This window comes from Engystomops pustulosus, chromosome 2, assembly GCF_040894005.1.
Source record: "Engystomops pustulosus chromosome 2, aEngPut4.maternal, whole genome shotgun sequence".
NCBI lineage: Eukaryota > Metazoa > Chordata > Amphibia > Anura > Leptodactylidae > Engystomops > Engystomops pustulosus.
The window spans coordinates 202,629,753-202,642,317 of NC_092412.1; the positions used below are offsets into that span (position 1 = coordinate 202,629,753).

At 43.3% G+C, this 12,565-nt stretch overlaps 1 protein-coding gene across 6 annotated transcripts in view; it reads left to right on the plus strand.

Annotated features, from left to right (window-relative positions):
- The window catches only part of PNPLA4 (patatin like domain 4, phospholipase and triacylglycerol lipase), a 44,408-nt gene that overhangs the window by 15,535 nt on the left and 16,308 nt on the right, over positions 1-12,565 (plus strand). For 5 of the 6 annotated variants that reach the window (XR_011853333.1, XM_072137847.1, XM_072137844.1 and 2 more), the window contains exon 5: positions 7,037-7,102. The exons of the other annotated variant lie outside the window; for it this stretch is intronic. Coding sequence is in view for 4 of the 5 variants with exons in the window: in XM_072137847.1 (XP_071993948.1) it covers positions 7,037-7,102 (66 nt within the window). In the remaining variant the exon portion in view is untranslated. The remainder of the gene's footprint in view (positions 1-7,036; positions 7,103-12,565) is intronic. 6 annotated transcript variants of the gene reach the window in all.

Here is a 12,565-nt window from a genome sequence, read left to right on the forward strand (position 1 = left end):
ATATCAGCTGTGGGTCTTGTAGCTTAGGTGGCTTGTGTCAAAGTTAGGTGGTGGTGCTCAAGACGTTCCAGGGAGGGATACAACAAGCAGGGGATAAGTGCGTGAACTTCTTTTACGAAGAGATGAAGTAAAGACGAAGATATTTTTATTGGATGGTGAGTGCCGACTTTTTCCTTTCCTCCTTTGAACTTAAAGGGAACCTACCACCATGACTCTACCTATAAAGGTGGAGTAGCCGGACATGAGGCTACACGTTGCGGCTACTCCATGCTCCAGTAGCCTCTTTTCTCCTCCTACCCTGACATCTTCGGTGCGCAGCTCCTTGTAGCTGCGCGCCCTCACCCCAGAAGCCGGAGTTCTGCGCTTGCGCAGTAGCTCCGGCTTCGGAGCAGTGGGAATGCAGCCGCGGGCCGGCTACAAGGAGCTGCGCACCGAAGATGTCAGGGTAGGAGGAGAAAAGAGGCTACTGGGGCGTGGAGTAGCTGCGACGTGTAGCCTCATGTCCGGCTACTCCACGCCCTGGTAGCCGCTTAAGAAAATTAACATATTAGGGTATTAAAGTTTTAAAGAGATAGCGGGACGTGAGGATTATTTCTAAAAAGGGCTATTCTCATGTCCCATACATCCACCTACCACCCGTTCTACCTGGTGGTAGGTTCCCTTTAAGTCCCCTCATGTATAGTTTGCAAGCACCTCCTACTTTCATACTTTCACCATGACTACAGAATGATGCTGCGTTCACTATTTTCATGTAATAGCCAAGCTTTTTTCATATACTGTTTTTATCCTTGTACCACCCATAAATTATCTCATCTAACAGAAATGGTTAACGTCTAATTCTATGGTTCATTCCCCCTCACTGCACACTCTATATAACTGGACCGCCATTTTAGTAAGGATCGGTGCTCCCGATGACATCAACTGGCAGCACCAACCCTCCCCAAAATGGCATTGTATGTTGGTGCCGTTGAAAGTGTCCACAACCATTTAAATATAACCTTAGATTTTTCCACCACTGGTTGTGGGTGTTAATGGCTGAGGATTGAGCTGAACCAGGACCCGAACTTCTGAAAAAGGCCAAGGTACCAAAACCGACAAAGTTTGGTATAAATTCCAACTTTGACATTAGGGTCCGCTCGACACTGTTCTCCTTCTTTCCTCATCCTGTACCTTTTCCATACAGAAGGAAAGAGCAGATGACACCAGCCATGAGCAGTGTACTGTAGGTTCAGTCATTAGCGGCAGCACAATCAGCAGATGTTGGACTTTATATGATGAAAAAAATTAATTTCAGTACAATGCTACTTTTTTACAGAGACGATTAATTACTTCAGAAAAAGTTTTACATTTTTTCATTAATACAACAATAAGGACATTGATAAAGAAAACCGTATGCGAGACAAATTTCCTTGGAGACCATGAACATGGTGAATCTTGCTTTCTGCAGTCTAAACATTTTTAATGAAGTCCTTTTATTCCACATTTAAAAGGGTAAAATATTGATGTTCTGCTGCTATATCAGAAACCTCTAAATCTCCAACATTCTTAGTGCCGCTATGTTATCGTTTATATTGTTATTGTGAAACATGCGGGGGTTTTGCTAATAGCAATATGTTTTTCTGTAAGAAACATCCATCTGTAAGAAGGACCCTTATCATTACACATTACCCATTGCCCTTGACATTCTCTGACTCATAAATTTGTTTAGCTAGTAAATGCAAAAGGGAAAATGACTAGATGATAATGATTATAAATTGCATAGAAAATAATTAGGACTAATAAATATTGTCTTTTTATAGCTCTTGTGACCTTCTGGATAACTTACTGACGATCACATACTTATGCCATATGTAATTGGTAGATTGGCATGTGACAGCTTTATTATTGTATCACTGTAGATATTCCTACAGAGCTAAAAAGCATGTATTACCAAAGTATTCTATTTTACATATCAAGTATTTAACTCATTGTCAAAAAGAGTTTTTGAAGGTTTGTGTGTAACTTCTATCTACTGTAATGCAGCAATAGAAATGGTGGCTGTATTGTCAACGCTTTGATTTGTTGGGCACTAATGATGATTGTTAAATCGATACAAGTTGGCAAATAGCAATTGAAATTGTCGCTGAAGTATAGTACAATGGATGCTGAAAAGGCTGCAATTAATTGAAAACAGTCAAGGTAATGTCAGCTTTGCCATGACGTTTGATAGCTGCTTGCATAGTTCTCTTTGAATTTCACTTCCTAGATGACATGTCTAAAAATAAATGGACATATCTTGTCGAAGGTCGGTTTTATCCGTTTCTGTTACTGTATACCTATTGTTACAAATGTAATAAAAATGAGAATATAGTGATACAGCATTTATAGACCTTAAACAGAGGCAGTGGAGAGGCTTCTAATGAAGAGCCAAGAGACTTTCACAATGGCATTGTCAGAGTATTAGACATACAATACATTTCTGTCCTGTTAAAGCTGTTCGATTCAAGAATATATTCTCTATAAGGTTATATATATACATTTAAATGTGTACTTTACATACATGTATGGGGTGCAACCAGGACCTTCTCGGTGGGGTTGCTGTTATTTTACCTATGTCATGTTATACCTACAAGCATATGCAGATACTGAAATGGGCTGTGATCTTAATATTAAATATTTCCCATACACAGAACAGGATGCACAATGATGTGACCATTTGCTTAAGTACCTGATGGAGCCAGTACAGAACTAAACTAATTAAATAGAAACTAATCAATGTATTTATTAGTGCAGCACATAATCCTGCTATGCACTGATGCAAGTGGTAACATTACATCATTACATCATCCCAGGGGTGGGATCTTGTGTCTAAATCTCTCCTGTGACTCCCTTCACTGCTGTTGACATCTTATGGACAACATTAGCCCGAGAGATGGCTAATGCATGTAGCACATTTTTCATCTGCCCGAGAATGGTCACAGACATCAATGCCATAGGGGTGAATAGGCCTTTGACCTTTTGTGCATGTGGCACTGCACAGGCAAATGCAATGCCATTATTGCACCATTGAGACCCAAAATGAAGGTGCCAGCATGGGAGAACTATTAACTTACTTTAGCTTCTGTGGGACACTGTGACTATTGGCTACTGTGGAGGCAGGCACTGTGGCTTTATGGCTGCTATTGGGGCATGCACTATGGCCATTATCTACTGTGTGGCAGGCGGTTAAACTATTGGCTACTGTAGGTGCACTGTTCAGTTGGCTACTGTGGGGAAATTTAACTATACGAAGCATGGTTACTCTATTGGCTACTGTTGGGGTATTGTAACTCTATAGGCTACTGTGGGGGCACCTTGATGGGGTATTGGGAAGCTCCATGTCTACATATTAAGTACTATGGGGGCAGGCATTGGAACCATTGGGAATTGTGAACTACTATGGCAAGTTAGCTACTATGAGGGCAATGTGACTATACACCCCATAATGGAGACCCCTCATAATGAATAAAATTTATTGTTCCCAAAATAATAAATTGACAATCGTATGGGTATCTCAATTTATTTTGTAGAACATTTCAGTTTTCATTATAGGAATCTAATTTTTATGGGGGCAATTTGGCTTATTACTTATACTGTGATCTCTTTTTAAATAAAAATAACTCTAGGGCAGTGATGGCTAACCTATGGCACTGGTGCCAGAGGTGGCACTCGGAGCCCTTTCTGTGGGCACTCAGTTCATCACCAGAGATGACTCCAGGAATCTTCCTGCAGTCCCAGACAGCCCAGGACTTGCTGTGCACAGAGCTATTTTAAAGTGACAGTGCTACCTGGGACTCTTTTCTGCTATATTAGTGCCACAGGTGCTGTTATCACTGAAAGCTGTGACAGAGAAGGGAGAATAAATTACTAATTACATTTCTGTGTTGGCACTTTGCGATAAATAAGCGGGTCTATGTTATAGTTTGGGCACTCGGTCTCTAAAAGGTTCGCCACCACTGCTCTAGGGGGTCCGTTGTGATTTGAGAAGTATTATGATAATGTATATGTAGGGGACACAGATAAGTCAGTTGTGGGAATTTTGGCTGAGTTGGGTAATTCTGCAAATAAATATTTACAAATATGCCCTCCGTGTCTTGTAAATATTAGATCCATATAGCTAAAATAATTTGAAACACTGCTTCTAAAAAGGATTCATTGATTTGAACTTCTTGTATCTGTACATCCATTTTTATCTCTTGTTTCTGTCTTTTCATTTTGAAAGCAAAACAGTAAGACGTTACCTGCTGATTCTGTTGCTCCCAGCTCCAACACAGACAAAGATATTCTTATCAACCACGGTTAATTTGTGATAACATAGCCACCTATTGTTTTACCACAGACTGAAAGTAACATGCTATTGAGACCCACTGAGAAGAACTCTTGAGATAAGATTTAGAAAACTGTACTAGATGAAAGTCTTTTTCCCAGTAACAAGGGAAAAACAATATAGACATTTGAGCATGTTTCCTTTTATATTGTCAAGTCACAAACTCTACATCCCTGATATCATGCTAGGAGAATTAGCTGAATATGACATAGTATTCTGAAACATTCTACAAGTTGTAATGTTTCACTTTGGCATGTAAATACTTCACTACAAAATTTAAAGTGAAAATGTGTAAATCTGATGACATACTGCATCTTAATCTGATATAGCACTGGCACAGGAGACAGATGGGCATGCCGGGCAAGTGCTCCCCAGCCAGGCTGCTATTTTTTTATAATAGTCAGACAACCCCTTTAATCCAAACATCAGGACAAAGTTCCAAATATGGACGGCACCCAAACTGCTTCTTACCTTGTGCTCATGGATATTAACAGTGTATCCGAGTAAAAGAAATTGTCCCGGCACTTCGAGGTAGCTTTTAACTTCTTTTTATTGTAGGTACAATTTATCATAAGGTATAGCATCCATTTAATATTCTGGACGCGTTTCAGGTCTTCTGAGCCTTTAAGTTAAAAGCTACAACAAAGTGCAGATACCATTTCTTTTACTCAAACATCAGGACAAGTTTACATAGTGCTTTTTAATTGCGGGACCAGACCTCACTACGAGCATTGCTTTGGGGCCAGATATTTGGCGCCATGTTTAATGGAAATCTACCACTGGCCAAAGGTAGCTTTTACATAATCAGACTTGCGTGCCGATGGTATAATCCTGAAACAGGATCTTATCTTCGGTAACTAGAGAAATCTAGAGAAAATGTATAAAAATATATAAATTAAGCTTGGGTGCTCCTTTGAGCGGCATACAAGCGACTCAGCACTCCGTTGACACTGGTTCCCTCCTCCTCTCTAAGAACATTGGGTTTCGGACAGGAGCATAGGAGCATCATTCAACCTGCTCAGTGCTTGTCATCTTATAATTATTCACACCTCTGCTGGCACTTACTCCCTCCTCCTCCCATTCCCCTGCCAGAGACCCGATGACATCAGGTAGGAGAAGCAGCTTGGATGACACTCACAGGAGTGCCCAAGCTTAATTTACATATTTTTACAAATTGATTTTCTCTGGATTTGTAGATTTTTTTTTTTTTTGTGTTACTGATAAGATCCTGTTTCAAGATTATAACATCGGCATATAAGCAGTGGTGTAACTAGGAGAGGCTGGGTCCCATGACAAACTTCATATTTTGTACAAACATATTTATACAATTACACACATTTATATATTGTAAAAATTTGGTATCACTGGGATCGTACCGAACCAACGAATAAAGGAGCAAAAGCTCACAAGACAATAATGCAAATGGGTTTTTCCGCCGATTTCGGCACATTTTTTTCCAGCTTTTCCTGCACATGTGTATATATATACACATATATATACTCATACATAGAAATACATATAATGTTACTTGCCGTTTGGGTGTCCAAGGTGGTGGCTGTGCTAGCAGGCAGGAGTGCGTGCCGGCGGTCCTGCAGGCGGGTGTTCGGGCTGGCGGCTTGACAGGCGCACGGAGTTCGGGCAGGGCGGGGGATTGCGCACAGAGTTCGGGCGAGCGGGAGATTGAGTGGGCCGGCCAGAGTTTAGGTAGGTGGGCAGAGTGGGTGGGACAGCCGGAGTTTAAGTAGGTGGGTGGGCTGGCCGGAGTTTGGCTGGGGGGTGGGGGCGAGCGGGCGCACAGAGTTCGGGCGGTGGTGCGGGAGAGGCGGGTGGCGTTTGAGCTGGGCTTGCGAGTCCCCGGGCCCCTCCCCACAAAGGATTGTTACGCCACTGCATGTAAGTCTAATTACCTAAAAACTATCTGGAGCCAGTGGTAGATCTCCTTTTAGTGAAGTACTACATCTCATGGACATACCATAAGTGGCAGTTTTGGGGAGTCTGTTCAGTCGCTTTGCACTTATAAAATACCAAGTCTACATTTTTTTTTTTACTTAAGTATAATTTAATATTTTAATGAAATGTATATATTTAAACGTGTATGGCTATATATAACACACATAAAATGAAAAAACTATTTGGGTTTCACTTGATGTAATATAACTGAGCAGATGGCTTTAGAGAACATTAATGCAGTAATTTCTCCAAGAAAGGCGAAGGGCTCTTCCAGAAAAACGAAGCAGAAAAAAAAAAGTAAAAACCAAGGTTAAGCATCTCTTTTTGACACTGCTATAACCTGAATAATGCAGAATTGTAGCTATAGCTTAAAGTGGAAAAAATGTGTTTTAGCTGCTAACAAGTATAACAAAGTGACTAAAAAAGGACCCGAGAACTAGTGTGAAATTTCCAGCCTATTACTATTTTATGCCTTTTATATAACAAGGCAATGGCGAGGTTCATCACCTCTAACTATATTGCATAGCTCAAGACTGCAATTTCTGTTCTTGTTTAAAAAAGTACTATACACAGTAGCACCTAATGCTCGAAAAGCTCTATTTTAAGGATGGTTGTGGTAATGTCTTGTAATTGCACTAAAGTAAAGGTGGTTAAGGCTGCTTTCTAGATAGAAAATCATATTTTATTGCTTTGTGCTTTATTGAATTGACCATTACAAAACCTTTTTTCGATTTCTGGCAGGTACTTTTGGCAAGTTGTTATGTTCCTCTGTATGCTGGGGTCAATGCTGTTGAGTACAAGGGAGAGGTAATGATCAATACAGTGACTATGACTTTTATTGATTTATATGCTGCCACAGATGCATGACCCATTTGACCTCAACTGCTAAAATGTGCAATCTTCTAAAAATACGGCATTATATCCTAAATTATTAACCACAGTACACGATGACAAGCTGAGAAGTAAATTTTTATAAAATGTACAATTTCACTGCAACAAAACTTTTAACCTCTTTGCTACATACACATACAATGTGCTGTCGCTAAGAGGCTAAGGTAGTATGGAGAGGACTCGGGGCTAAGCCCTCTCCATACAGGGCAGGTGTCTGCTCTATTTAACAGAAGACACCAGCCAACAACTGTTATGCTGGCACTGATGTGTTGCCCCGATCGTTGGGAGTTCATATGGATGCATAAGGTCATTTTCTGATACAGCTCATGGGATTTAACATGAGACATGTTAAAATTTGAATACTCTGTTAAAATAACCTTTATGGTGCTTTTTTTTTTCTTCAAAAGTCAAACTGACCCATTGATTCCTATGGTTCTATTCACACATTGTTTTTTATTCATGCAGCATGCAGTAGACCTGGGACCTCCATAGAAGTCAATGTATCCACAAAAAAAAAGAAACGGCGGCATACGTTTGCCATCCACATGCAGTCCGTTTTTTTTCTCAATTATTGCCAGGCAACCAGCTGGTTTGTGCAGAAAATAGATTCGAAAAACATGCGTTTTTTTTGTAAATGTGAAAAAATAAATAACATGCGGATGTGAAAAAAACTGATGTGGACACCATCACACATCAGATTTCGCAATTATTGCGTCTGTGCAGCGGACATGTCCCTATGAATAAGCCCTAACAAAGTTGTAAGAGCCAAGGGCTGATCTCACAGGTTCAGCAAGTACACAATGCAACATAGACTTTCAGCACTTTAACCCCTTAACCACCAGGCCCTTTTTGGTTTTTGCATTTTCATTTTTCACTCCCCACCTTCAAAAATCCATAACTTTTTTATTTTTCCATGTAGAGAGCTGTATGTGGGCTTTTTTCTACGTAAAGAATTAAATTCAAAGTGATGTTGTTTAATATTCCATGCCGTGTACTTGGAAGTGGAAAATAATGGGGTGATATTGGTGACAAAATGCATTTGCACCAGTTTCTTGTGTGCTTCTCAAAAATTAAAACCTGTACAAAATTTAAAAAATTCTTAATTTTGCCATTTTCTGGCGCTAATAATTTTTTCATACTTCGGTCTACAGAGCTGTGGGTGGTGTCATTTTTTTCGACTTGATATCATTTTCTATGCTACCATTGTAAGGACTGTACAACCTTTTGATCACTTTTTATTGAATATATTATATTGGTATTTTGGCACTATTTTCCGTTGCAAGGTTAAACACTAGAGATGAGCGAACATGCTCGTCCGAGCTTGATGCTCGGTCGAGCATTAGGGTACTCGAAACTGCTCGTTGCTCGGACGAATACTTCGCCCGCTCGAGAAAATGGCAGCTCCCGCCGTTTTGCTTTTTGGCGGCCAGAAACAGAGCCAATCACAAGCCAGGAGACTCTGCACTCCACCCAGCATGACGTGGTACCCTTACACGTCGATAGCAGTGGTTGGCTGGCCAGATCAGGTGACCCTGGGATAGACTAGCCGCTGCCCGCGCTGCTCGGATCATTCTGTGTCTGGATGCCGCTAGGGAGAGAGCTGCTGCTGGTCAGGGAAAGCGTTAGGGTGTTCTATTAGCTTACTGTTAGGCAGGAGTGATTCTCAAAGAACCCAACAGCCCTTCTTAGGGCTACAATAACGTTCTACTTTTTTTATTTTAATTTGCATCTAGTACCATTTTGTGAGGAATTAGCAGGGGGACTTGCTACCGTTGTGTTTAGCTCTTAGTGGCACACATATCCATAGCAAAGACCGAAGTGGGAAAATTTAGTAGGGGTTGGATTTCAATTAGGCACTAACTCAGTGTCATCTCATCTGGCATAGTAGTGTGCTTTGATACTTGGCTAGAAAATAGCCATAGGAGAATACAAAGAGCTTACTTACGCATACAGTAGCGTTCTATATATTTGATTTCTGGTTGATCTGCTGGTGGCTGTACTTTCTGCAGTGCATGTACTAGCCAATTCTGAGCAATTTGTAGTGAGACTTGCGACCGCTGTGTTCTGCGCTTAGTGACGCACATATCCATAGCAAAGACCGAAGTGGGAAAATTTAGTAGGGGTTGGATTTCAATTAGGCACTAACTCAGTGTCATCTCATCTGGCATAGTAGTGTGCTTTGATACTTGGCTAGAAAATAGCCATAGGAGAATACAAAGAGCTTACTTACGCATACAGTAGCGTTCTATATATTTGATTTCTGGTTGATCTGCTGGTGGCTGTACTTTCTGCAGTGCATGTACTAGCCAATTCTGAGCAATTTGTAGTGAGACTTGCGACCGCTGTGTTCTGCGCTTAGTGACGCACATATCCATAGCAAAGACCGAAGTGGGAAAATTTAGTAGGGGTTGGATTTCAATTAGGCACTAACTCAGTGTCATCTCATCTGGCATAGTAGTGTGCTTTGATACTTGGCTAGAAAATAGCCATAGGAGAATACAAAGAGCTTACTTACGCATACAGTAGCGTTCTATATATTTGATTTCTGGTTGATCTGCTGGTGGCTGTACTTTCTGCAGTGCATGTACTAGCCAATTCTGAGCAATTTGTAGTGAGACTTGCGACCGCTGTGTTCTGCGCTTAGTGACGCACATATCCATAGCAAAGACCGAAGTGGGAAAATTTAGTAGGGGTTGGATTTCAATTAGGCACTAACTCAGTGTCATCTCATCTGGCATAGTAGTGTGCTTTGATACTTGGCTAGAAAATAGCCATAGGAGAATACAAAGAGCTTACTTACGCATACAGTAGCGTTCTATATATTTGATTTCTGGTTGATCTGCTGGTGGCTGTACTTTCTGCAGTGCATGTACTAGCCAATTCTGAGCAATTTGTAGTGAGACTTGCGACCGCTGTGTTCTGCGCTTAGTGACGCACATATCCATAGCAAAGACCGAAGTGGGAAAATTTAGTAGGGGTTGGATTTCAATTAGGCACTAACTCAGTGTCATCTCATCTGGCATAGTAGTGTGCTTTGATACTTGGCTAGAAAATAGCCATAGGAGAATACAAAGAGCTTACTTACGCATACAGTAGCGTTCTATATATTTGATTTCTGGTTGATCTGCTGGTGGCTGTACTTTCTGCAGTGCATGTACTAGCCAATTCTGAGCAATTTGTAGTGAGACTTGCGACCGCTGTGTTCTGCGCTTAGTGACGCACATATCCATAGCAAAGACCGAAGTGGGAAAATTTAGTAGGGGTTGGATTTCAATTAGGCACTAACTCAGTGTCATCTCATCTGGCATAGTAGTGTGCTTTGATACTTGGCTAGAAAATAGCCATAGCAATAGGATAGCATTGTTTGGTTTTAAAAACTCAAAAAAAAACAAAAAACACAAAAAAAAAAAAACACAAAAAAAAACAAAAAAAAGTAAAAAAAAAAATAAAGTTATAACTCTCATTTTAAAAATGTTTAACCCGAGGGCTAGGGGTAGAGGACGAGGGCGGGGACGTGGGCGTCCAACTACTGCAGGGGTCAGAGGCCGTGGTCCTGGGCGGGGTGAGACACCACCTGCTGATGAGGGAGCAGGGGAACGCCGCAGAGCTACACTCCCTAGGTTCATGTCTGAAGTTACTGGGACTCGTGGTAGAGCACTGTTGAGGCCAGAACAGTGCGAACAGGTGATGTCGTGGATTGCTGACAATGCTTCGAGCAATTTGTCCACCACCAGTCAGTCTTCCACGCAGTCCACCCATGTCACCGAAATCGCCACTCCTCCAGCTCCTGCACCTCAGCCTCCTCCCCCCCAGTCTGCCCCCTCCCAGGAAAATTTGGCATTTGAACCGGCATACTCTGAGGAACTGTTTTCTGGACCCTTCCCACAGTCACAAACCACTTGTCCGGTTGCTGCTGAGCAATTTTCCGATGCCCAGGTTTTCCAACAGTCACAGTCTGTGGGTGATGATGACCTTCTTGACGTAGTGGAAGTGTGTAAAGAGGTGTCCGACGATGAGGAGACACGGTTGTCAGACAGTGGGGAAGTTGTTGTCAGGGCAGGAAGTCCGAGGGGGGAGCAGACTGAGGGATCGGAGGATGATGAGGTGACAGACCCAAGCTGGGTTGAGAGGCCGGGTGAACACAGTGCTTCTGAGACGGAGGAGAGTCCTCGACCAGAACAGGTTGGAAGAGGCAGTGGTGGGGCCAGACGGAGAGGCAGGGCCAGAGCTGGTGCATCAGCGCCAAATGTGTCAACTAGTGAAGCTCCCGTGGCGAGGGCTCCTGCGGCGAGGGCTAGATCTTCAGAAGTCTGGAGGTTCTTTAAGGAAACACCGGATGACCGACGGACTGTGGTGTGCAACATTTGCCAAACCAGGCTCAGCAGGGGTTCCACCACTACTAGCTTAACTACCACCAGTATGCGCAGGCATATGAATGCTAAACACCCCACTCAGTGGCAACAAGCCCGTTCACCTCCGGCCGTGCACACCACTGCTCCTTCCCCTGTGTCAGCTGCTAGTCAGCCCCCTGCCCAGGACCCTGCCACAAAAACCCCATCGTCGCCTCCACGATCCTCCACAGCATCCACCAGCGTTCAGCTCTCCATACCCCAGACGCTGGAGCGGAAACGCAAATATAGTGCAACCCACCCGCACGCCCAAGCCCTTAATGTGCACATCTCCAGATTGCTTAGCCTGGAGATGCTGCCCTATAGGCTAGTAGAGACCGAGGCCTTTCGCAACCTCATGGCGGCAGCCGCCCCTCGGTATTCGGTCCCCAGCCGCCACTACTTTTCCCGATGTGCCGTCCCAGCCCTGCACCAGCACGTGTCAGACAACATCATCCGTGCCCTGACCAACGCCGTTTCTGACAAGGTCCACCTGACCACGGACACGTGGACGAGTGCTGCCGGGCAGGGCCACTATATATTGCTGACGGCAAATTGGGTTAACTTGGTGGAGGCTGGGACCGAGTCTGACACTGGGGCTGCTCATATACTGCCGACGCCGAGGATTGCGGGGCCTACCTCGGTCCAGGTGTTTCAGGCCTACTATGCCTCCTCCTCCTCCCACCCCTCCTCCACCTCCTCCTCCGAACTACCATCCGTGGGCACGGCGCCATCAGTCGGTAGCTCTAGGCACAGCAGCAGTGCCGTCGCTAATCGACAGCAGGCGGTGCTCAAACTGCTGAGCCTAGGCGACAAAAGGCACACCGCCCAAGAGCTATTACAGGGCATCACGGCGCAGACTGATCTGTGGCTGGCACCGCTGAACCTCAAGCCGGGAATGGTTGTGTGTGACAACGGCCGTAACCTGGTGGCGGCTCTGCAACTCGGCAGACTGACACATGTGCCATGCCTGGCCCATGTGTTAAATCTG